This window comes from Homalodisca vitripennis, chromosome 1, assembly GCF_021130785.1.
Source record: "Homalodisca vitripennis isolate AUS2020 chromosome 1, UT_GWSS_2.1, whole genome shotgun sequence".
In the NCBI taxonomy this organism is placed as follows: Eukaryota; Metazoa; Arthropoda; class Insecta; order Hemiptera; family Cicadellidae; genus Homalodisca; species Homalodisca vitripennis.
Genome location: NC_060207.1, coordinates 26,792,238 through 26,819,530, shown reverse-complemented (window position 1 = coordinate 26,819,530; position 27,293 = coordinate 26,792,238). Strand labels below are relative to the sequence as shown.

Below are 27,293 nucleotides of genomic sequence, written 5' to 3'. Positions count from 1 at the left end.
CTTTTAAGTTTTTTTGTACATAACAACTTACTGACAGAGAAGTAACATGGATTTGTAAGAGAAAAATCTATAGCAGCAGCATTGGTCAGTTTTATAGAAGAAATAATCACCAGCTTGAAGAAGGAAACTGGCTCTCAAGATACTGCTTGACTATATCAAACCTTTTGATTTTTTTGGGACATGATGTAATTATTTCAAAACTTTGAAGCTCTAGGACTCAAAGGCAATGTAAAAGATTGGTTTTACTCCTGTTTGAAGGGACGAAGTCAAGTGGTGGAAGTTAAATATTCAAAAAAACCGTATGATGAATACTGGAAAATCTACTCTAAAAGATTACCACAAGGGTTCCACAGACCTCTGTTTTGGGACCAACTCTCTTCATTTTATTTAAAAATAAACTTCCTCTTCCAGTGGAAAGCTTGTGTTCATGCTTAATGTATCCTAACGATACAACACTTGTTGTAAGTGACAACACAACACAACACACACTTGTCATTTGTTGTGTTTATTGAGGGACAAGATTAGGACTCACATAAGCTTAGACAAAGCTTACCAATACTGTATGGAAAATGACCTACTAGTAAATATGGCAAAACAAAACAAATCCTCTTTCGAAACAGAAACAACCTAACAGAGCTTGCAAACATACAACTTGAAAAAAAGTTAAGCTTCAGGACTAGTCATTGACGCAGACCTCACTTGGATACCCCACATTGTCTAATTACGCAAAAGGATTTCAATTGAATATTTCGTCTTGAAAAGAATAAAAACCATTTCTAACAACAACACAGCTAGAACAGCATACTTCAGACTTTGCAAGTCTCATATCAGATATAGTCTGATTGTGTAGGGAGGCACGTCTAAAATATAAAGTTTTAATTTTACAAAAACGGCAATAAGCATCCTTGCCAACCTACAACAATGGAGACATGCATATCAAATCAAATCAAATCAAATTCTTTTATTGCAAGGACAACATGTATGAGTTGCATAGCAAACGTCAATATTGTATGAGTAATTCTAAAATTTTAAACATTCATACCACATTACCTCATTCAAACATACAGTTTTACAATCACGCATCTTTCATTCCTGGCCAATGAAACCCACTTCAAACATTGGAGTCAGTCATTCCAATTGTGTGGTCTCCCAGTCGAATTCAAAAAACTCATCTGCACTATAAAATGCATGCGACACCAAAAGGCGTTTGAGACGAGCTTTGAACGCCTTGGGCGTTGGGGTAGTTTTTATAGAGTTGGGCAGTCTGTTGAGGAAATTAACACCTGCTTGCGAAGCCAAGTGTTCACAAACTACCGTTCTGTGTCTTCCCGTACGGTAGTTTTCTCTGCCTCGTGTCTCATACATGTGTATGTCCCGGCCTCTGGTTAAGGCACATTTGTACATACAAAACATGGTTGTTTCTAAAATGTAGAGACACGGCAACGTCAACAGCTGCAATTTCTTGAAAACCGGCCTGCACGACTCTCTGTAATTGATTTTTGCGATGATTCGAATCGATTTTTTTTTTAAGTCTGAAAACTCTCTGGAAGTGAGTGTTTGCACACGCTCCCCACAGAACCAGACCGTAGGACAAATGGGGATAAATCAAGCCGTAATACGCCGTTATCAGTACCTGACTCGGGCAGTATTTTGCTAAAGACCTCAGAACGAAAATTCCTGAGGAAATTTTGGCACAAACGTGGTCAATATGATCATTCCAGGTCAACCCTATATCAAGGTGTATTCCCAGGAATTTTGAAGAGCAGACTTCGTCCAGTGTGGAGTCCCCCAAGAAAACTGCGGGTTCACTAAGGTTTTCCACCACACGCAAAGAAAAATTCAAAACATTTGATTTTGATGAGTTTGCTGTGAGATTGAGGCTGTTGAAGTGTTGGACACAGTTGTTGATGTCAACAAAAGCCTGTTGTTCCAAAACTTCACTGGATTTCCCACTGAAACAGAGAGTCGTATCATCAGCATACTGCACTAGTTTTCCATGCCGAAGTGATGATCCTATGTCGTTGACATAAAGCAGGAAAAGCACAGGACTGAGTATGGATCCCTGTAGACACCATATTTCAGTTTTATTGGCCTGGACAGTTGATTTGAAATTTGGACAACTTGGGATCTGTGGCTTAGGAATGAGCTAAGCCATTCAAGGGGCACGCCTCGAATGCCATGAGACTCCAGTTTGTCTAGCAGTGTGTTATGGTCAACGCAGTCGAATGCTTTGGACAGGTCAAGAAACACACTCATTGTGTGTTTCCGATTTTCTATCCCCTCCACAATCATATCAACAAGACTAACAACTGCGTCAGTTGTCGATTTGCCCTTTCTGAACCCAAATTGTTCATCAGAGAGCTGATTGTATTTGTCCAAAAAAGAAAGCATTCTTATGAGAAAAAGTTTTTCAAATATTTTGCTCAATACTGGCAAAATTGAGACAGGCCTATAATTATTGATAGACAGCAGATCGTCTTTCTTAGATATTGGGACAACTTTAGCGACTTTCAGGAGGGAGGGGAAAACTCCACTTTGGAATGAAGAATTTATCAGTTGGGTTAATGGTCTCACTAAGTGCTTGAAGACACTTTTAATGAGCCATGTTGACATAAGATTTAAATCGTTTGATTTTTTGGCTGGGAGCTGCTAAATAATTCGTTTAAGCTCATCCTCAACAACAGGCGCCAACACCATGGAGTCTGTGGGGCTCTGTCTTCGCGAGGGGCGTACTTGAGGTTCAGATGGTCGAGGACTCAGCCCACCAGCAACGGTTGCGAAAAACCCGTTAAACTGGTTAGCAATCTCAGTTGCATCTTCCTCAAGTTTGTCCCCAATTTTAATTTTTGATTTGCTTGTGAACTTTTGTTTTATTGTTAATGATGCTCCAAGTTGTTTTTGAAATGTTTTTGGAAGAGAGAATTGATTTAGAGACATCATATGCTTTTGCAGCTTGAATCACTTTTCTGTAAATGCTTTTATATTTCCTAAAAAAAATTTTGAAGTTGTCATTTGAAGTATTTTTATAAATTTCCGAGAAAAACTTTAATTTTTCTCTAGAAACCAAAATGCCTTTAGTGATCCAATGTTTGTTGTTTGATTTTTTTTCGCAAACACTAATTTTTCTGGTAGGGCAGCAGATGTTAAAATGAAAATTTAGAGTGTCGTTAAACGTTTTGAATTGCTGCTCTACAGGATCAGATGAATTTAGAAAATTCCATGTCTCTTTAGACAGGGAAGTGTTGAGGTGAGCGATGTTTTCTGGCCTTACGTCTCTTACTGTTTGTGTACTTTTGGGCTCCCTTTCTGATTTTATTCCACTTATTATGACCTCTTGGCCATAGTGGTCGGAAATCGCTGTGTTTACCACAGACACTGCGACACTTGAGTGATTGGAGATGACGTTGTCGATAGCCGATTTAGTTGTAGCCGTAACTCTCGTCGGAGTGTTGACAAGCAACTCAAGGTTGAATGACCTCAATAAATCGACTAGTCGAATGGTGGACTGATGACTTTTGTCCAACGCGTCAATGTTAAAATCCTCCATTACGACGAATTTCTGACGTTGGTTAGTCAGTTTCGTAAGTAATTGTTCGAATTTTGAAAAGAAAGTGTCCTTACATCCGCTGGGAGACCTGTAAATTCCGATCACTAACAATTTAGATTTGTTTGTTTGCAAATTGATTCCTACTGCTTCAAAGTCTTTTTCGGCTAAATCTTGGATCGGAAAGGGGGAGAACATGAAATTTTGTTTCAGAAAAATTGCAACGCCCCCTCCTTTGGAGTGAGGTCGACAAAACGCGCAAGCCAATTTGTAATTTGGAATTTTGTAATGTGCGAGATTTTCCTCGTTAAACCAGTTTTCAGTTACCACAAGGAGATATAAAAGATGTAATATTATATGCTGACAACAAAAATCCACAAAGAAATAACAATATCCATGGATATCAAACAAGACATGCATCCCACTTTGTAACTCCACGACACCGAATGACACTTTTTGGGAAGAAAGTAACTGTATTAGCAGCAGACTGCATAAACATCTCCCAGACCATCTACGGATACTGACTGGCAAGACTCTGGAGAACAACCTAACAATCTGGCTTGTGAATCAACAAGTCTAAACTTTGGATGAATTCTACCATTTTTGAGATTAACATTTTTGTAAACTGAATGAATATGTATGATTCCATTGCTTTCCTCAAAGAAAATACATATATACAGATTATTCTATTCTATATTATTGATAGAGGGTAGTATATCATTTTGCTTTCTTTCCACTAGAATTCAGAATATTGTCAAGAAAACTCCATCACAAATGAGTGATGGAGTGAAATTCGATAAACCTAAACAAAATATATTTAAACTCTGCCACTTCAAATAAAATGTCACGTATAACTCTCCACTGAATTCCAGGTTAACTAAAGAATATGAATTACCTTAAATATCTGCCACCCCCAGTCCTGATAGGTGGTGTTGCCTGTGAGTGACCACATGTACCACAGACTCTCCAGGAACTCTGGCCTCAGCAGGTTGTGTGCATCGTTAGTCTTGACGTACATGTCCGGCTGAGAATCATCTAGCGAGGGCTACACAACATCGGGTTCTCAATCATATTATATACTTGCACACTCTGCTAGCATGTCAACTGTAGCAACTACTAAACTTCAATACTTCATCAGTAACTAACTACCTTATAGTTGAAGAAAGTGATCTCTGGTGCGAGGAACGTGGGCCGCTCGGCGTAAGTCCTGTAGCAGGTCTCCATGAGATCGACAGCAAGTTTCATGTGATCTTCAGGCATACCATGGTGTACTCCCAGTGCCAGCATCCCAGGCGCAAAACACACCAGATGGTCCTAACACACAGTCAGTACATATGTATTATGTTCCTAAAAACTGTATAAGAATAGCATACTTCTCCTACCTCCAGTCAATTTTAATGTATGGTCTCATACTATGGTGTACTCCCAGTGCCAGCATCCCAGGCACAAAACACACCAGATGGTCCTAACACACAGTCAGTACATATGTATTATGTTCCTAAAAACTGTGTAAGAATAGCATACTTCTCCTACCTCCAGTCAATTTTAATGTATGGTCTCATACCATGGTGTACTCCCAGTGCCAGCATCCCAGGCGCAAAACACACCAGATGGTCCTAACACACAGTCAGTACATATGTATTATGTTCCTAAAAACTGTATAAGAATAGCATACTTCTCCTACCTCCAGTCAATTTTAAAGTATGGTCTCATACTATGGTGTACTCCCAGTGCCAGCATCCCAGGCGCAAAACACACCAGATGGTCCTAACACACAGTCAGTACATATGTATTATGTTCCTAAAAACTGTGTAAGAATAGCATACTTCTCATACCTCCAGTCAATTTTAATGTATGGTCTCATACTATGGTGTACTCCCAGTGCCAGCATCCCAGGTGCAAAACACACCAGATGGTCCTAACACACAGTCAGTACATATGTATTATGTTCCTAAAAACTGTATAAGAATAGCATACTTCTCCTACCTCCAGTCAATTTTAAAGTATGGTCTCATACCATGGTGTACTCCCAGTGCCAGCATCCCAGGCGCAAAACACACCAGATGGTCCTAACACACAGTCAGTACATATGTATTATGTTCCTAAAAACTGTGTAAGAATAGCATACTTCTCCTGCCTCCAGTCAATTTTAATGTATGGACTCATACTATGGGGTAATTGCAGTAAGATAAATTAAATTTTAACTGTTCAAAAGAAAGCTGTAAGAATTATTTAAGAGTCAAACCCCTTAGACCACTGTGGGCTCCATTTTGTAGCTCAGAAAATACCTACAGTAATCATTATATTAATCATATATTTGAATTAGTAGTGTATAATATGAAGAATCCAAGTAAATTAAACTTCAGATCTGATATTCATAATTATAACACCAGAAATCGAAATAATCTAGTAACTGAATTTAACTGTCTAAGTAAAAACCATGAACAGTCAGAAAGTAGTTTCATTGTGTTTTCAATAAATTAATGCCATTGGTCGATAAATATCCTACTTAATTTTCAGAAAGAAACTTTATAGTTTGTTACTGGTTAAACCATTTTTACAGCCTTCAAGAGGTTTTTGCAGTTGTTTAAATTGCTTTTTGAGAATTGTTTAACCTTTAATTGTTAATTGTCTCAACTCTTCATTAGTTGATTTTTTTCTTGTTATTTCTAAATAATCTATAACCTCTAGTTGTTATTTATGTATTGTTTTTCAATTTATACATTTTTTACTAATTGTTGAATTTTAGTTTGATTATTTTCATTAATGCCATCGTTTTAAGTATTTTCAATACAATTTAACTCTAATAATTTATTTTAACTAATTGGTAGTGTTGTTTTAACATATCTTATTACACCTTGACATAATTTTAACTATAAAAAGTATGATTTTAAAATACATCTCGACTTTATGTTATGATGCATTACTGACGTTCATATTTGTAAAAGTGTTATAACAATAAAATATTATTATTACAAATAATATCAGGCTGCAATCATTTACTAGCACTATTAATATAGATTTCCACATTTATCTCCCTGGTATCTCAACTTCAAACCATAGTTGACCCAATAACACCAATACACAACACTACGGGTCCCAACATATCTTGTTTATAACATATTCTACAGTAGTGAAATAAGAGTTAGTTTCTGTATTTGATATTGTGTTGATTAAATTAAGTTACAATTCTAATTGCATTATACTTCAATGTTTACTGTTAAATTTAAACCTTTACATGGGTAGCTAAACTACAGACTGTATAAAGAAATTTTACATTGTAATTTCCATCATGTTACAATTGAAATCCGTCTTTTATTTCTAGTAAAGAAACATCAGGTAATAATGGTTATAAAACTAATGTCTCAAAACAATTAAGCAATTAAAAATAAAATGTTTAAAGGTTACTGTTGATTATAACACATCATTTGTAACATAGTTTATTTTAATATTAGGATTTCAAAGATTAAAGTACGGCCAGAACTTGACATGTCACTTGATGGTCAATCAGAGAGGATGTGTCATAAGTATTCTGAAAATTCCAACATTAAACACTGCGCCCAATTAAAAAAAAATGTACTGAACATCAATGATAATCTGACAGCACTTGATACAATCTACAATTTAATGGAATCTCTTCTTTTACTTTCAAGATGATTTCTTTTCTCTCATGGCCAACTCAAAAATATTTGATATATGATTACATTTAGAACACTACAATCAACTGATAAACGTGTAGTATATTAAAATAATTTCATGTTATCACAAAGACATGATGAATTTTTCAATTGGTTTTAGTGAAAATGATTAGGGTTAATAATATTATATAGCAATCAATTTGTCAAGGAGCCAGACCTGTTCTGCCAAGTGTGGCAGTTGTGGTTCTGTTCAACGTAACGTTGAACATATCTGATCATACTGTTGTAAATTAACAGAATTTCCACAAGCTAACTTTTCATAAATTGTAAATAATTGAAAAGTATGTTACTGAAACATACTGCTCCATTTCAAAATGTTTTAGCTTACCATGTGTTTGTTTACCTTACCATTTTTGGGACAAATTCTCTGCCATTGCCCCTCAGCTCTCCAATGAACACCAAGTCCTTCTTAGGAGTGCGTTTCACAAGTTTTTTCTTGATCCCCTCTATCGCCTTCAAGTAGTCATCCTTCAAACTAGAAAAAAATTGTAATGTTCAAACTACCACCTCTGATTATATTGGTTACACATACAATACTAATAAAATCAAAGCCTACTACTCTCTAATGTTCCACGATCGCATAGTGTAGTAATTATTCAACAGTGTCTCAAAAACAATTTTTGATCAATGATTTTTATAGAAATAAGAATAATTTTACTAAAGTTTATGATCAATAACTATTGTATTTGGATACATTAATCAGCACAATTATGAGGGCTGTTCAAAAATTATCTTCTGTCCTCCCGCTTAAACAAATGAAGTGCCAAAGCTTAGTGGGGTTGTGAAGGGAACTGTCATGAGTGCGCATGCACTGTTTCGTGTCATGACAAAGCTTCAGTCGCCGGCATTCATTCAGCCTAGTAGTGTAAACCTCGCTGTTGTGCTCGGCGGTTTTTATCATTTTATAAAATGACGGAAAAACTTCAGCAGCATTACTGCATTAAATTTCTCCAAAAGCTTGGTGATTCGCAAGTGGAAACAATTCGCAAAGTTCAACAGATATTTGGGGAGTCTGCCATGAGCAGTACTCGAATTAAAGAGCAGTGCAATCGATTCAAAAATTGTCAAACGTTAGTGGCAAGTGAATCGCATTTAGACAGGCCATTGAAAAGCTTGAATAAGAATGTTATTGAATACGTGTGAAATTTAATCACCAAGGACCGTGGTTTTACAGTCCGAGAACTAGCAGAAGAAATTGGAGCCAGCATTGGGTCAATACATTCGATTTTAATCGAGGATTTTAAAATAAGAAGAGTGATCACAAAATTTGTTTCAAAGTTTGCTTCTAGTGGAGTGGTGCATCATGAGTACACACCACACGGCCAAACCATCACAAAAGAATACTATCTTGAGGTTCTTCGTCACCTACGTGATGCTGTGAGGCGCAAACAATTGAACCTGTGGGCAACAAAAAATTGGCAGCTCCAACACAACACCGGCCCACTCTGCACATCTAAATTTCATGTTTTCTAGTTAAAACAACACACCTCTGGTTTGCCAAGCCCCATTCTCCCCCAACATGGGTTCCTGCAACTTCTGGCTCTTTCCTAAGCTGGAAGTGCCCCTGAAAGGGAACACATTAAACCTATACAACGCATTAGAGACCGCAGTGGAGATTAGTTTCAAACCATGTACCTGTATGGTATGCTGTTTTAGCAGTGCCTGTGTCACTTATTTTTGTTAGTCTTGATATAATACAGATCCTAGTATTAAATTTTCTACATAGATTGTCAATATGCGGTATCCAGCTTAGGTTTATATCTATTATCACTTCCAAGTAATTTGTCTCTGTTGCCACCTTAACTAGGTATGTGAGCAATTTGTTCCTTTTTGCTGCCCATTATGATTTGCTGAGTCTTATATTCATTGACTACCAGGTTTTTATGATATCAATACGGTACAGCCATGTTCATCGCAATATATGACTTGATCTATAGTTGTTCTGCAAATTTTTCAGACAAAAGTAAGACTGCATCATCAGGTTCAGCGCACATTAAGGTTGTGGCAAATTGTTCCAGATACTTCGGGAGATTGTTAGTAAAAAGTGTGAAAAGAACAGGTTCCAGAACAGATCCCTGTGGAACACCCTTTAAACTCACAAGGGGCAGGATCTAATTTACTGGACTTTTCTATGTAGAATATTATTTTATTTGTATATTTTATTTATATTGTTATTTATGTATAGAATATTTAATAATGTTATTGGTGCTCTTTACTGGTGAAATAGCTCCTTAACCATTCTGCTGCGGTGTCTTGCATGCCCAAGGAGGATAGTATAAAATGTGTAAATAGTAATAAACGAATAATGTATGATTGTTTCGCAAAGTAATAAAAGTTACATATTTTCACATGAAAATGAAGCAAACTAATTACATTATTTAATCGCACTATACCCACATATTTATAATAGATTAAAAACTAAAACAAACCCATATTATGACGAAAAATACAATAAAAGTATAAAGAACTTGATTCACAGTGGCTTGACTAGTTTGTTTACACCGGCAGACAATTCACTCAACTGGAACTTTCGTTGCTCGTCAATTAACCGGTAAATTTACTGTGAAAAAAAACGGCTGCAATATTGTTTCAAATATTCAAACTATTCCTGAGAAATAGCAGCACAATGCAGAGCCAGAAGAACCCGCTGAACTAATATCATACATCAGCGCAATATGACGTAGGACGCGAACTGCGCAGTGCCGTTTTGTGTGCTAACGGAACTAAAGCAGAACAGGTAGTGCCTGTTTTATCCGGAAAGGGTTAAAACAAACAATAAGTGTAACATGTTCAAAGTATTGGAATGATGATTTCAATATATACATTTAAATGTTAATATTACTATTTCATAAGTACACCATATTTGGACTAATCTTATTAGTTTATTTTAAGGACTATATATTATGTAATAAAATTAATTCAATTAAGTAAGAAATAATGGTACCAATCCACTTCAAGAACAGTCAATGATAAGGAGGCAGGACCATTACTGAGAGTCATATTAATTCATAAGCCATGACCCTCTGGATAGGACACACTACACTAAAATACAATGATTAGGATACACAAAAATATTTGCACTGAGAGAACACGTGTTCTGCATGTTAAGATGATATATCAAATCTCAGTGCTCTCGTACTCAAGAGTTTATGACATTAATTACTTACAAATCATGAGTTTTGCCAGTCTGGATCCACTGCTTGAGAAGGTACTCGTAGTAGCTGTCACCTCTTGCCCCCAGCTTGATCTCCGTATTCTCATGGAAACTGCCGGTGTTGGGATTGATGAAAATAGGAACTAAACCATCAGTCTTCTCGAGAACGTGTACATGTTCCGACACTTGGAATGAAACATCCTATGAACACAGAAAGCATGTCAGTGAAACATCCTCCCAGACATTAACAATTAAACATTGGATATAGAATCAGACCAAGTATCGATTTATGTTCTACATAGTTTCATCACACTTTACAAATTACTTTTTTGTGGTTTGTAATAAAACTGAATATAATTTTATTTAAGGTCTTGTGAAAAGGAAAGATTTGATTATGCGAGGAAGCAGTTGTACCTATACAACTTATATCAATTTACTCAGCTGTATGTAACTTTATAGACTACCACTACTTAATAACGAGATTTTGATAACAAATTTTTTTTTCACCTCTTCATATATTTTAACTGTCCTGAGACACGTTTTTCTAATTAATAATTTTTTTTTATTTCTTAGTTGAAAGCATGTTAGAAGTGTTTTGACATAGTTTTCATCTCTTAATAATGAATGCGTTTTACACTCCACTATTTATTAATAATTATTTTAAAATAAAAAATTTTTCTAATAAAATCTAAATTTATATTCTCAAGCTCTTGCTACTTTACTTTTGTATTTTTACAGAAATTTAAAATATAGAACTCTTCTACATTTTCAAATTAAAGAGTTAACCCATTGCGGAACACTGACGAGCTGGGCTCGTCACGCAGCGGCCGGGCCTAATGGCACGGTGACGAGCTCAGGTCACAAAAGTGTCTTCTTTTAAGTTTCCCTCTAAATAGTTCTATTAATGTCTGATAGATCGGGCGATCGTCTTCACTTGTCAACTAAGAGTGTTTAACAACGGTCTACGTTTAGAGTTTTCAAAAGTTTTATAAATATCCTACAGATTGCAGTTGTATGTCGAAGTTGAAAAATCATTCATATGAGTTTAATCTCTGCTTTTTAGCGCTTCTGATTGGATGTTTTACTCAGTTGTTATTACAATACTTTTGAGGTTAGTGACACAACTATGAACTAAAAGACGCAGACGTACATGTTGGCGGGTTTAGTATAGACAATGGCCCGGATGTTGTAATCGCTTCGACCGAGCCGCTTTATTTAGACTATATTCAGACATCAACCCTGCCACCCCGGAACCTTGCTCACGTGTTATCGTTCCTACATCATGGATACACCAGCAGGCCCATGTTCCATCTGAACGAATACCTTTACAGCTGAATTTTCTAGTATACAATAGCGAGCAAACGATGTGGCGCACCATTGCTGTTCGCTGACAGTAAATTAATTCTTGCCTGCTGGTGCCCGCGCGCCAAAACAATACGATCCGCAATGGGTTAATAAGGCGTAAACATAGTTTTTTATGAACCACTATTTACTTGCGATATATACTTACCATATATATATATAATATGTATTGTTATCTTTTGTATATAATAAATTTTACATACAAAACTTTTTTACAATTTGTTACAAGAGACTAAATTTGGAACTTTAGTTCAACAACAAACATTTGTTATGTTCTACACACAAGAAGTGTGCATAAATTATAATACATAAATATAAATATGAAAGAATATTTCCTTGTGAATAACACAGAATAAAACATGTAGGAGTATGAAAACTATATTTTTTATGAATTTTGGAAATATATTTTGTAAACACGCCAGTTCTACCCTGTATTGTACTCACCTCAAAGGTATAGTCATGACAGCAGCGGCTGAGGTCTCGGAACTCTAACTGCAGGGTGGTGACTTCCGAAGTACTACTGTCAGGGCTCCACTTGGGAGAGTGAGCCAAACGAGATGCGAGGTTCACATCTGAGTACGGGATGGCAGACGGGGACTTAGTGAAGCACGGCATCAATCGTTCTCCCAATGTCATCTGAAAACATTCAAAGTCTATTTCCATTTCTGTGTTTGCCTTTATACCTCTTCATGCAATCAACTGTTTGAAAACCACCAATCAGTTTTTGTAGCTGTAGCTAAGAGGTGAGGGCACTTCCAAAGAGGAAAGTATCCAGTAAAGATAATTTGAATGAAAAATGCTTTGTATTACAAAATCTGAAGTATTTAACATTTTACAATAACGTATTGTAAACAGATGGTATCAGCCCGATATCTCAACCCTGCACTGAGCACAGACTTGAGTTACACATATGTATATATGAATGCACTTTTGTTACATTTATTTTATTTGGCGATTTAAACATTAATATATTGAATTCTATAGATCCCCTGACCCAGAAACTTCACTATGATACTTGATACTTTTACCTTAACCGAGATTTACTGCAGCAACAAGCACAGCCATTGACAACACTACCACAAACATCTAAGTCTAGGTAGTGAGTGCGGCCATTTCTGGGAACATCAAAACACCATCAGTCACATGGTGTTTATGACTTTATTGGTGACAAAACACCACCAATTTATTAAGCCATGTCACCAGCAGTTGTGTGGTAACATATTACCTGGGATCCTTTGTTATTAAAACACGCAAATTAACTGAAAAATGTATACCATTTTTTTTTACGCCTTTATTTTGCCTGAAAGCTGTGATTGGTGGGTGCTCGTCTGAATTGAAATCTCCAGACATTTATTGGAAAATGCTTCTCCAGGGCGAAAACATGAAGGAATTACCACCTTCTAAAACAAGTTTATATTTTCTAGTCAGATTCGAAAGTCTGGTCAATTATGTTCGACGCTTTCAGTGAGTGTTTAATTTTTTAATTGGAGATCTTCTGTCCCTTTAAGAAACTTAAAGAAACCAATATAATTTTCAAAGTGTACTTAGGTTAACAAATGTATTCTATTTTCCAGATAAAAATTAAAATTTTTGTATTATTAAAACAAGGAAAATTATCAATTCGACATTATTTCTAAACTAAAATGGGGTTTATAGTATAGTCTTAAAGTAGCCAAGGCTTACAGCATTAATGGAACATTTGTTTAAAGTGACAATTTATCTAGGACTGCTTGGGAAAACACCAACAACTCCACAAAATCAAAACCAACTTTAAATCAACCCCAAAAATTAGAGATGTTGGGGTACCATTGTGACGAACCCAAAAGATGTTGCTTTTGTGTTTAGTAAATATTTTTCTTCAATGGCTTCAACAAACCCATCTTTTCATAGGCCCTAACAAAGTACAGTTAATGGTATAGATCAACATCAATCCTCAATTTGTCTTGAAAACTCTGAAATGATGTTTTATATATAGTGAAATATATCAAAACACTACATCAAACTAAAAATGCTATGTGGCATATTATAAACAATGAGAGAAACAGTAGTTACAGCTTAAATAATAATTGTTTGAGTGGAAAAATTGAGAATAAAGATGGCTGCAAAGTAGATGAACCCCTTGGAAAAGTTAACATGTTGAAAACTTTTTTTTTCACCATTGGAGAAATGTGAAAGATTAAGCCAAATACTTCAATGCATATCCATGTTCATCCATTACATTAGAAACATATAGAACTATTCATAAATTGAATTATGACACATCACAACACGGTATAAGGAAATATTACGAGTCACACATATATTTATTTGACATCAAATTGACTGTAACACTTTATAAATGTATGCCCTTTGTTATTAAAACACGCAAATTAACTGAAAAATGAATACAAGCTAAAACATAGAATGTCAAGGTTGTGTGGGTAGAACAGTCTGGTAACATGAATAGCTGTATCACTGCAATACTTAAGCTGTGTTTGCACTAGCAAGAAATTGTACAAGTTTTGTATCTAACAGTAAAAATAACTCATATAACGAATTGAAGAGCTCTCGCGAGCGGTGTTGCAACTAGTGTCAGGCAGTTGTTCCTGAGAATCTGAGAGTGTCGAACACAAGAAAAACACATAAAAAAAAAAAACATTAAGAATATTGTTTTTATACAAAACCTGAAAATAGTATTTTCTTTAATTAACAGAAACTTTATAAACCTCTCTAATCACGTATGAAAAGAAAGTGTTTGTGATTTTTAAATTTATGTGGTAAACAATATTGCAACTCTAATTAAGATGGACACTTGCTTCAAAACCAATGAACAAAGCAATCCAAAAGATAATTTTAAACTGTAGATTTGAAAGATATGTCTACTTCCAAAGGAAAAGTGCTAGCAGAGTTGCCAGTACCAGGTTACTTAGTAAAGCTTCTTCCAAGATTGTTCAGATGCAACATTAGTTCTTAGGCTTACGCAGCCACATCATGTTTTCCAGTTCACAGCACATAGAAACATTGTAACAATGTTACACAATCAGTCAACAGATGTTAGTCCTACATGTTTCAACACCAAAATGTTATGTGAATGTTCAATTAAGCTCCAGTTCACATTCCTCTTACGTGCAACATCTTAAATCTGATGCTGTTGCAGACTTGAGTCCTGAGATCTGGAGTCATGTTCGTCTGAAGGGATGCAAAAATAGTCGATGACGAAGAATGTAAATGCTCAAAACGAACTCTCTGCATTGTTTCAACATCAGAGACACCCAGACTACAAAAAGTAGTGCAAACTAGGTGAAGAGATGTTCTCATTGTCCCATCAAGGTGCACAATTGAGCGTACTACGATGTTGACTAACATGATCCCAAACAAAATGTTATGTTTGTATTTAACACCTTTTGACTGAAGATGGCTCTCACAATATGTTTACCTTGTTTTACTTGAGCAAACAACCATACTTACAGCTCTCTATAGGAAGACAGGGTTCCCAAATAAATGGTAAGCACTGAGCAAGAAATATACACTATACTTCCAGCTCTCTCTAGGAAGACAGGGTCCCCAGATAAATGATAAGCACTGAGCAAGAACTGTATACCATACGTTACAGCTCTCTCTAGGAAGACAGGGTCCCCAGATAAATGATAAGCACTGAGCAAGAACTGTATACCATACTTACAGCTCTCTCTAGGAAGACAGGGTCCCCAGATAAATGATAAGCACTGAGCAAGAACTGTATACCATACGTACAGCTCTCTCTAGGAAGACAGGGTCCCCAGATAAATGATAAGCACTGAGCAAGAACTATATACCATACTTACAGCTCCCTCTAGGAAGACAGGGTCCCCAGATAAATGATAAGCACTGAGCAAGAACTATATACCATACGTACAGCTCTCTCTAGGAAGACAGGGTTCCCAGATAAATGATAAGCACTGAGCAAGAACTGTATACCATACTTACAGCTCTCTCTAGGAAGACGGGGTCCCCAGATAAATGATAATCACTGAGCAAGAACTATATACCATACTTACAGCTCTCTCTAGGAAGACAGGGTCCCCAGATAAATGATAAGCACTGAGCAAGAACTATATACCATACTTACAGCTCCCTCTAGGAAGACAGGGTCCCCAGATAAATGATAAGCACTGAGCAAGAACTATATACCATACTTACAGCTCTCTCTAGGAAGACAGGGTCCCCAGATAAATGATAAGCACTGAGCAAGAACTATATACCATACTTACAGCTCTCTCTAGGAAGACAGGGTCCCCAGATAAATGATAAGCACTGAGCAGTCCTCCCAACACTCGAATTGTCACTTCGAACAAGTTGACATCATGAAACTCGTTGAAGGACACTGACAGGCGGTTAGTTACCCATTCCTGTGAGTCATTAAACTCTACAAAACAATACAAATAATATTTACTAATACATTCTATATTTAATTAATTTACAAACAGCTTTTCTTAAAACTTAAATGTGATTAATGTTTATATTAATCACACTATATGGGAATACAAAATGAGTTTTATATATCTTATTCTTAAAAGCGAACTGTTAATGATAACACTTAGTTATTACTAGATGCATACGTACCATAATCATATGTGCAACCATTCTGGATAAATGAATCAATTTTGTCATTTAAATACATTTTTATAATTTGTTAATTTTCAAATAAAAATAATAATAATATAATGCAATTTTTACATTTTGGTAAATTGTCTAGATAATGATCTAAGGAGTCATGTAAAATGCAATAATATAGGAAATATTAAGTCCATATTATGGTTGTTCAGATTTTGATATGAGCTGATATGCCAATTCATAATTCCTTAGATTGAATACATTTATTATTTAAAGCTATAAGGTTTAGTTTTCCTTATACATTTGAGTTCATAGAAATCTTTAAAGCTTTTGTTATGGCTTCTTTTCTTCTTTATGATTTATTGAAAAATGGTGACCGGTCATTCTTACCCACAGGCAATTTGAGGTTTCCCTAATGTAGCCCTTGGGACAAAACCTACAGGTTAGATGGTAAATTGCACTGTTTGAGGTACAGGCCAATTTACCAGCTTTTGGATAACTTTTTTTGAATGACAATACTTTTGAACTGATCGGTCTTATTCATAATTTTGCACATACCACAAAGAATGGTTTATTACATGGTTAACAGCTAGAAGATAAAATTTGAGAATAATTTATACTTATTTATTTATAATCGTCTGCTATGTGATGCTGATTTACAAGTAACAAAATATGTGCCTGTTTTTACACTGGAATAGAAATTTAGTCATAGTTTCTAACTTGAGTGTTGAAAACAATCGGATTTAGTATTTAGATTCAATATAAATAGTTGAGAAAAGCATATGAGGTGCGGCTAGAAAATAACCAGACTGAGGCTGTAAACCTAATTACTTACAGATATTTACAATTAGATGTTATCACTTTCAATGTACTCCCCTCCTTGATCTCTTTACTCTGCTCCATCTAATTTTCCACTGTGCGCAACAATATTGCAGATCATTTGCCACAATCCTGTTCTTAACTTTGGACACTTCTTCTTTTAGTGCTTCAACAGTCTAAAATCTCGTTCCTTTAAAAGCTGACGACTTTAGGGGACAAAAAAAGTCACAGGGGGCCAAGTCACGTGAGTGGATGATCTAACACGGGGATGTTGTGTTTGGCTGAGGATCCATGACTAGTTTATCCACAAATCATTCTTTTTTTCTCTGTACACGCTTACTTAGGGTAGTCAGGACAATCAATAAATAAATAAGATAAAAATATAATAATAATAATAATAATACGCACAAACCCTTTGATATAAAAAAAAACAATCATCATGGTTCTGAATTTAGATTTTGTTATTTATCTTTTTTTTCTGGGGAGAAGCAGGGAATTATCAATGAATCTATTGATATCATCAGCGTACACTTGTTGTAACATTACAATGTTTCACTTGCAGATTTTCTAAGTTTGAAAAGAAATTTGATGTTCACATGCTGTTCTTTCTGGATACTCAACATTTTTTCGACGCAGAGACAAAAGGTTAACTGCTTATAGCTGGCACTATGGGCAGAATAAGTATGGAAGCCAGGCAAAACTAAAATATGGGTGGGAGGGGAATCACATAACCGGCCGTACTATATTCAGCCTTATTGCGTTCATTCTGTGGCTCTGCCAATACTAACCCAGTTATTTTCTAGCCACAACTAATATTTGTCTGAAAACTTAATTACTGTATTGGTGAACATTAATTATATAACGTATGGTACATCTATCAAATATTCCTCCAAAACAAATTTATATTTTCATATTCACTATTAATGTGGAAGAGCCTGTGCACATAAGTTAAGAATTTTCTTTTAATCTCAATTCACCAGATCTTTCAGATTGCTACCTGAGTGATTAATTGGTGGATTGAATAGTCTATTCAGGAGGAAAGTTGCTATATAACATATATAAACAATAATAAATATACAGCAATGATATTTTGAAAATATATCTCTTTTCTGTATTTTTTCCCCTTAATTTACGAATTTTCAAAGTTTTTGCTACATACTATTCAAGATTCTCTGAAAAAGAATGGTGGTATTTTGTCATTTAACCTGTTGGCGAGTGCGCACGTCATATGACGTTCCCGGTTGTAATGGTTATTAAAGGAGTGAGCCGTTTTAACCTTAACTAACCTCAAAGGAGTAAGGGTAAAAAAAATTGAATTTTTTTACAAAAAAACTATTAATTACTTGTAAAAAACACTGTTTATAAGGTTACATTATATTTTTTTGAGCATTTTATATGTTCTTAGAAATTTTTTTGCGTATGAAAATTTTGAAAACAAGGAAAAAATGCAAAGCGATACTTCACTTGAAGAACATTCATAAGACGTGTCCTTTCGCCGTGACGGGGCCTTGGTTGTGTGCATACATATGTAGCAGGATCTTTGAAGTTTCCTCTTGCGGCTTGAACTCTCAGGTAGTGGGCGGGGGAAATGGCGACCGGAGAGTCGGAGCGGGTCCTTGGCTCCGCCCACGGGGCCGCAAGACGGGAACAGCTGCGTCGTTGTTCGGCGCTATGTGGGCTTCTAACAACTGTCGAATTAGATTCATGCGGTAGTCCCATGATGTGAATCTTTACACTAGGGTTAGTTTTGTTTCATTTTTTTTCTCTGTAGATGAGATAGGCATTCAAAACTGATATGTCTAATAAATGCAAGAACAGCTTGACATACCATTTCATAGTTTTTCTTGTTTGTGTCATTGAACGAAACCATCATATCGGCTCGGTCCACGGCTCTCATATTTTCTGTTGTAATTAACAACACATAAAGGCTTCACTTAATTTCTGGCTGATCTTGTATTTACTCATACCATTTCATGTTTGTCCACAGTTGTAATCATGGTTACATTACGTTTTATCACACCATCAAACTATAAGCATATTATCATTATGCCGCAGCTCAACATCTCCTTTTTTCATCTTTTTCGTGAGACATGGCACATTTTTGCGTTTAGCATTCAAAGTGCCACATGCTCCTGTATTTTTTCTCATACAGCCATGAAAACAGATCTGGACTGGAATACCAGTTATCCATATAAACTGTGCGGTTCTTATTCAAATATGGCCTTTAGAATACTTTTGATGACTTTTGATGAAATGCCATCGTTACAACTGTCTTCGTCAATATTTGTACCCTTACCGGTATAAACTATAATGTCTAAGACTACTCCCGTTTCACAGTCACACAGGACGAATGTTTTGACACCAAATCGTTTCCTTTTGTTGGGAATATATTGGCGAAAAGATAGCCTTCCCTTCCAAAGCATGAGGCTCTCGTCAACAACTAAATTCTGGTATGGCTGAATTAGTGATCTATATTTTCTTCTCAATGTTTCTATTACTGTCCTAATTTTGTATAGCTTATCCCCAGAATTAGAATTTATGTTGTCATCAAAGTGGATCAAGCGCCTCAAAAGTAGATATCTGTCTTGAGAGAAAATCTTAGAAAAAATAGGAGTTTCTATCAGTGATCACTCGACCAATACTGTTTTATTGTATTTTTTTTGCAATGTGACATTAGAAGGCTGGTTGCTAAAAAGCAATAAATTTCATCGGGATTTGTTTCCACCCCATTTGTGAAGTTTGGAAAACTCAGTGAGGACACCATTAGTGCTTTCAAAATAGTATTTGTTTGTCTCGGCTGAAATGTCGGGAAACAAAATCATAGTCAAATATTTTATAAAATGTGTCAAATTTCCTTCCCACTCATTGGCTCCTAATTCATCAGTAACAATTAATCCTGAACTTGAACTTTCAAAATTAGCTATCCTAGGTTCAAAATTGGCATTGTGTGTCCATTTTGCAAGTACAAGCATACCTCATCTGTGTGCAAATCATTACTAGGGTTTACATTTTCATTTGTTTGTCCATGTAAGTCAGGTAAAGGTGTACTGACTAGCTACTCACGTTGAAAGATTCCTCAGTAGTTTCCATGCAGTTTTCCCTCGCAATTGGCAAAATCTTCATCCATACTCTCTCAAAAATGTCCTCAACATTAAAAAAATCTCCATCGAATCCAATACATGTCCATCGTTATCAATGTTATAGCTGCCATCAGATTCTATATCCAATTCTCTTACGAATGGCATCGCTATTGTCACAGATGCGATTTTCCCATTCCATCGCAACGTGTTTCACTCACACTAAATAACACTGTACTATAATTTCAAACAGAAACAGTTAATTACAATAGAAAAGTAGCACAGCAGTAACATAACCACATCAGTCAGGAGCAGAATAGCGGCAGAATAAAAAAGGCGCGAAATCTGTCACAAGTGGCGCAACTAGTTCCTTGATTTACCACCAGATCGTAGCATGTTTACGGATACTTTCAACCATGGTATGTAAAACTAAACGGCAGTATCGCGCATCCTTGCGTCAGCTGATACAGTCAAGCCAAACAGCTGAGAGCCTTCCAGCTTGTGATTTGGGTGTAGCAGATGATCAGCTCCAACACACCATTGACGTCACGGGGCGCGGGACTTTATGACATACCATTTTAGTTGGATATACCGTGATTTTCATCATTCAGATTATGTTTAAATGTTTAAACTAATGGATTTTAATGTAATCTCTAGACACGTCATATGACGATGGTCCTCATATGGGAACACACGTCATATGACGAAGGTCCTCATTTGGGACTTTTTTCATGTCAAATGCGCACTCGCCAACAGGTTAAAAACTATCCAAGATAACTAAACAATTTAGTTAAACTTTTTAGAAAAAATGTATATTTAAAAAGGGTGATTATGTGTTTGCTATAGTGCGAGGACACCCTGCCTAGCCAGCTATTGTAAATGAAATCAAAACTAAAATTAAATTAGTGTATTATCTTGTGACATCTTTCGGTAACTATGAAACAGTAAAGTATAAAATTGATTACATACTCCAGATGAGGAATGTAACACAAAATTTTGAACTCTCAGTGATAAACCTCATTTCAATAAGAAAAAAAAGAAATTGAAAAAACCAAAAATTCAGTAGATCAGACTACTTTTAAGACACGACAACTGGACAAGTATAAAAAATATATAATCTAACACAAAATCTAACCAAGATAGTCTTCAAATAAACAAAGTGTATTAAAAAACTAAAAATGTATCAAAATTTTGATTGAATCATTGCACAATCACCATTAAGTAGACAACCTGACAAATGTTGGTAAAGAGACAATTTTGGATTAATACTGAGAAACTAAATAATAATTGTTGATCTATACTAAAGAAACCAAGATTGAGATAAGATACTGACTTCAATCCTTGCTCATTGAACTTACCTTTCTTCATGCCCATAATCCATAATGTATCCAATCCATCTACAATGGTCAAACCCAGTCCGAACCAGTCGTGATAGGTTTGGCTAATAGGTTTGAGATGATCATGTCCCCAAGCATATTTCTTGTAGCCTGCCCAAGCATGTTTTAACATGTCCAGCACTGCTATCTGACGCTCGGTTTTGGGGGGCGGAAACTCCACCGGCTTCAATCTGAAGTTATGTATATTGGTCGCGTCTGCTACCATAGTCATTCTAACCAACTCTCTCCTTTTCTCTTCCATTTTCTTTTTTTCTTCAGCTTCTATTTCTTCTTGATGCTTTCTCTCCACTTCCCTTAATCTATCCAATTCTCTCTGTCTCTCCTCTTCTTTCCTTTTTTCCTCTTCTTTCTTTCTTCTTTCCAATTCTCTTTGTCTCTCTTCCTCTCTCTTTCTTTGTTCTTCTCTTATTCTTTCTTCTTGTTCTTCTCTTATTCTTTCTTCTTGTTCTCTTCGCCTTTCTTCTTCTAGTTTAGCCTTCTCCTCCTCTTCTTTCTAAAAAAGAAAGTTTTCATTATTTTCTTAATTTACATAACAGAATTACAAATTAACCAATAATTGTTTGAATTAATGAAAAGAATCCTGTATCAAGTACATTTAAAAACATTCCCTTGCATTGCTTTTTATTGATCTCAAAGAATATTGTCTAGCCATAAAAAAACTTATTGGAATGAAAGTAATGTCCAAATTTAAGTTTAATTTAAATTCAGTTTCTATTAATCATCACAGAATATCCTGCAAATATTGTCGGTGGATGGAGTACCTTGTTCTGATTGAGATTAAATGTTCAAAAACATTTTTTTTTTAATAATCGGTAAACCATTGTAAAGATGAAATTCTACGCTTTTATTTTCCTGCATAAAACATCACTGACTGATATTGTTTTAGATATGAAATAAAAAAAGATTATCAACATTTTGTAATTGTCCATTCTACCACCGCTTGCCTAGGAAAGGTGAAGGAACTGTGAAGTTTGGAAAATCCCACTGAGGTTATTATTTGCCGTAGCACCTTCTAGTTGACACTATTGTCAACATATGACTTCAACAATGAGATTTATGTTGGATATGTGTATTCTATAAAGGGAATCAGTGAACCTCTGCAAGAAGAGCAAACCGTTTGGTGTGTTTCTGACTGCCCGCTTGAAGGGTTAAGCATATAATTACTAATAACTTCTTTTTTTTAGCCCTGTCCTTCCCTTTCAAATAATTTTAAAATTTCATAACTTAAAATGACCTGATAAATACAATTGTTACAGTCGAACAGCTTGTATGATTAAATAAACAAAACATAGTTCTGTTAGTAAACAAACTAATTAAGTCATTATCTGTATTTTTATGATAAAGGTTGTTATGGAATCACAGACGCTAGATCATCTTGTAGTGGGAAAAATGTTAAAACATAAAAATGACAGTTTATAAGGAAATTTTAAAAATCACAGGTATACATAAAAATAATGTTTTTATTGTACACAGATTTACATAAAAGATAATGCAAATAAAACAAGGATTTTAAAGTAGATTAGATAATAGACTTATTAAACTGAAAATTTCATTAGTTTAAAGTTTTTTTCAGAGTAACTCTTAAATTAACAATATCATGTTTAAAGCACTTGAACAGCTCATGACTAATGTCTCTTGAAACATCAATGAACCTCTTCCAATGATCACAAGATGTGAGGCAATATGAGAAGATTGCACAGCAAAAAAGCATAACACATGATCACTCAAAATCACTCATTACTGACCAGGGTCAACTCTTCTGGTGACCAAGCTCTTCCCTCTACTAGCCCATTTCCTGGTTTACTTGTCACTTTTTCCACTATTTCTCCTCTCTCCAATCTTTTTTTTCTCTCTATTTCCTCCTTTATCAATCGTTCATCCTCTTTCCTCCGTTCTTCCTTGATTCGTTCAACCTCCCTCCATTCTTCTGCAAACATTTCATAGGCTTCCACTTTTTTTTCTTCCATTTTCATTTTGAGCTTATCCTCTCGTTTCTTATTTGTCTCCTCTATTACTTTTTTTTCTTCTTCCCTTCGCCTTTCATCCAGTTTACGGAGTTGTTCTACTATTATTCTCTCTTGAACTTTTTTCTTTGCCTCCCTTTTCTTTTCTTCGAGCTTTCGCCTTTCCTCTTCCCATATTCTTCGGTCATTGAGTCTTTGTTCTTCTTCTTCTTCTTTTAACCATTCATCTATTGGTTTCAAATCCTAGTGACAAAAACAAGAGATTTAATTTAAACAATTCAACAACATTATACCATATCAAATCAAAATAATTTTATTTTAAAAGAATGTTACATTTTATTATTTGCATAAATATTTGGGCACTGTATAAATCGTGAGAATGAGCCATTGCATCTACTTGCCTAAAATAATATTTTGTTTAAATTGAAGATTGTCTCCCTAAATATAATTGAATAATAAATGATCATACAGAGAGTAAACTTTGATGATAATAATAATACAGAGAAGAAAAACTGGCCAAACAGGATGAAGAAGGCAGTGATACAACTCGTTAAATTGATCTTCCGCCTTAACCCCCCACCACTAAAGCTAATTCTCATCTAGTCGCTAGTAGAAAAGAGGAACATAGTTATTATACTAGATTACTAGATATGACAATTTGATTCATGTGCCAGAACATAGGCTTTTCAAAATTGACAAGAAAATTGGATTGCAGATTTTACAATAAAGAAATTAGACAATTAAGATATTGTACACCTAAATATAATTTAAAAGTTTCTATTAAACCATCATTTTTACATTTTAAGTGAATTATTTACAAAACAATGGACACTATCTGATTTTCGTATAGCACCTGATTTTTGTTATGAATGTCGTGTACCTTATTATATTGTAATGCACTTTATCTAATCTTGTAATGCTTTGACATGCCATTTAAATGAAATGTTATTTTTCTGGCTGAATAAAGTTATTCATATTCACCCATCCCATCACATTTACAACCATCTTGCATTGTATCAACTAGTGTAATTATTAATCAAACACTCATTTTTCCAAGTGTTCAACAATCATACATTGTTACATGTAACCATTCCAAACTTGAGTTTTGAGTGTTCTGTATATGCATAATACTTTGTTTGTTACAATGTTACATAACTCATGTAGTATGTTCCTGTATATAATGTGTTTGTAACTGAATCTAGGTGTCTGTATACTGGATCTAACGGCATTTCTTGTGAAATATTCATGTTTTATACAATATACGCACATTCATTACTTCAGAATATACAATTTGAATTTCTAAAAGTGCACAGAGCTAATGTTCATAATAGAATTTGCTTTATCATGCCTCTAAAGAGTACCACTGACCAGACTCTCCCGGGTGTGCTCATTACTATTGATGATGTGAAGTAATTGTGTATTCATTGAATAAAAATATAGTTTCAACCACTCCGTCCTACTGCTCTTGTAGGATCGTTGATTCCACACATCAAATAAGTTTCATATAAAGTTTCTAGGTAGCAAAAAGTCTTAGCATCAAGTTAGAGTTTACATCACTAATAGATATATACTGTATGTTTTCCCTTCGTCATTGGAAGAATAGTAGTGTAAATCTCATATCAGTAATGTTTTCAAGGTCACTGTAATGTGTCCGATATACAGTGAGTAGGTTTAAGTGTTTGTTCTAATAAATGAAGACTCAATTTAATCAACAAATGTCCTCCTCTCATTCTGTTACATTTACTCTCTCACTCACAACACTAACACACCATCCATCACATTTACTCCTCTCTTTACCCATCGAGTTGCATCCCTCTCTCTTCCAGAATAATGATAATAATAATAATGAATAATAGTGTATTCTTATACTTTCTTCATTGCCATAAATATAACTAAATGTCAACCTCGGCTTCCTATACTACTATGTCTTCCTTCCTTTGGCATTTGAAAATTTGGCAAATACCTAAAGAATAGTAGACAATTTTATTTTGAAATGTTAAAAAAATATGAGATGAATAATTATAGTTTAATTGAAAATTTGATTCCTAGATTTGCGATAGAACCACATGAATAATTGCTTGACTTATTATTGTACATAAATTTATACATCCCCCTAATCTTAAATCTAACTTACTTTTTAATCACTTTGACTGCAATGCCTCATTTTAAAGACATTCACAAAATATTTAGCTTAGTAAAGTTTAATTGGTAAAATATATATATATATATATATATATATATATATATATATATATATATATTTCTCTTTGGTGTTAATCACATGTTCAAAAATTCCTGTTTATTTATTTATGTAAATGTTTATTTACTTTTGTAAATTTTGTTTGCTGTGTTGTTATTTTATTATACCTTTTTGAAAACGGCAAAGCCGAAATATTAAAGGAAATTTTATAACAAGAAGTCTAATAATTTTTATAATAGAGCAATTCTGCATTTTTAATTGCATATACATATATATATATATTTAATATATATATATATATTAAATATATTATTTAATATATTTAATAAGGGTTATATATATATATATATATATATTAAATATATTAAATAATCTATTTAATATATATATATATATATATACATATATAATTTCAATAAACATTGAATCACAAAAAGTACTTACTCCGCCGGGACTCGAACCCGGATCTCTCACTTGCCGGGTAAATGTGCTACCATTATACCACAGAGCCCTTACTTTTTACGATTCAATTATTTTGTATTTGGCCGTATCTGTCACTTCATTATATAATTTAATTAAACTTTGGTGTTTTAATTCATTTTTAAACGTATAATTTTTAAATAATTTTAATGTGAACTTTAAAAATTTTAGTCTATTTCCAATATTGGTCATTTATTTCAGCCTATTCTCAACTAAAAATGTAAAATAAAAAAAATCATTTGGTAATTTTTTTGTATTGTTTGTAACATTAAAGAGGGCCTAATTTAATTTATAGTAAAGTAGACTTTAAGAAGTAATTTGAATAAGAAAAAATGAATAGTAATTATACCTTTCTACCGGTATAAAAATGCTTCACAATGTAAATGCAAAATTTAAATTTTCAGTAAAGTATGGCAGGACTAATGAAAATTGTTGTAAAAATCCTCTGGCAAAAGGTGTAAATAAAAGATAAAATTAAGATTTTGTATATATCTCTGAAGAAATTCTACATACAAATCCCAACCCTACCATTTAAAACATGCAATTTTGTGTTGTTTGTTGTATAAAAACTAATGCTATGGCATATGTTAAGGTAATATTTATATTCATTACAGAACTTAGAAAGTGGTTTAACAGATTTCACATTTGATTACTTATATTCCCAGTGTTAATGTTTTGTTATATAAACGGTAATTATTATCATTACATGTAAAATGAGTGGAATTTTGTAATGCGTGATAATTAAGCGCCAAATCAGGATTATACTTACTTATACTAGGCCGCATGCTTTATTTGCGCTGCAAGAGCCGCTTCCTTTAATCATTTAATGCATTGGGCAAATCCTTGACTTCCGTTACATTAGGCCGCTCCTTCTATTTACGCTGCTATGAGTTGTTTACTTTATTTGTGCTGCAATTTACCATTTTTGCACTGCATTGGACTGCTTCATGTGTTAGCTATGTGCTGATTCATTTATCCCTTGCCGCAATGAGTAACATTACATCTTGTGCTGTACTCAATTGCCAT

At 34.5% G+C, this 27,293-nt stretch overlaps 1 protein-coding gene across 4 annotated transcripts in view; it reads right to left on the bottom strand.

Annotated features, from left to right (window-relative positions):
* LOC124358537 (endoplasmic reticulum mannosyl-oligosaccharide 1,2-alpha-mannosidase-like) overlaps window positions 1–27,293 on the bottom strand; it is a 68,681-nt gene that overhangs the window by 1,598 nt on the left and 39,790 nt on the right. For 3 of the 4 annotated variants that reach the window (XM_046810849.1, XM_046810841.1, XM_046810837.1), the window contains 8 exons: window positions 23,369–23,830; window positions 21,585–22,116; window positions 15,988–16,142; window positions 12,203–12,394; window positions 10,410–10,597; window positions 7,591–7,717; window positions 4,694–4,858; window positions 4,440–4,589 (listed from right to left, as the gene is read on the bottom strand). In XM_046810849.1, the coding sequence (XP_046666805.1) occupies window positions 4,440–4,589; window positions 4,694–4,858; window positions 7,591–7,717; window positions 10,410–10,597; window positions 12,203–12,394; window positions 15,988–16,142; window positions 21,585–22,116; window positions 23,369–23,830 (1,971 nt within the window). Of the gene's footprint in view, window positions 1–4,439; window positions 4,590–4,693; window positions 4,859–5,511; window positions 5,614–7,590; window positions 7,718–10,409; window positions 10,598–12,202; window positions 12,395–15,987; window positions 16,143–21,584; window positions 22,117–23,368; window positions 23,831–27,293 lie in introns of those variants that run through there. The other variant, XM_046810853.1, reaches the window with a different exon arrangement.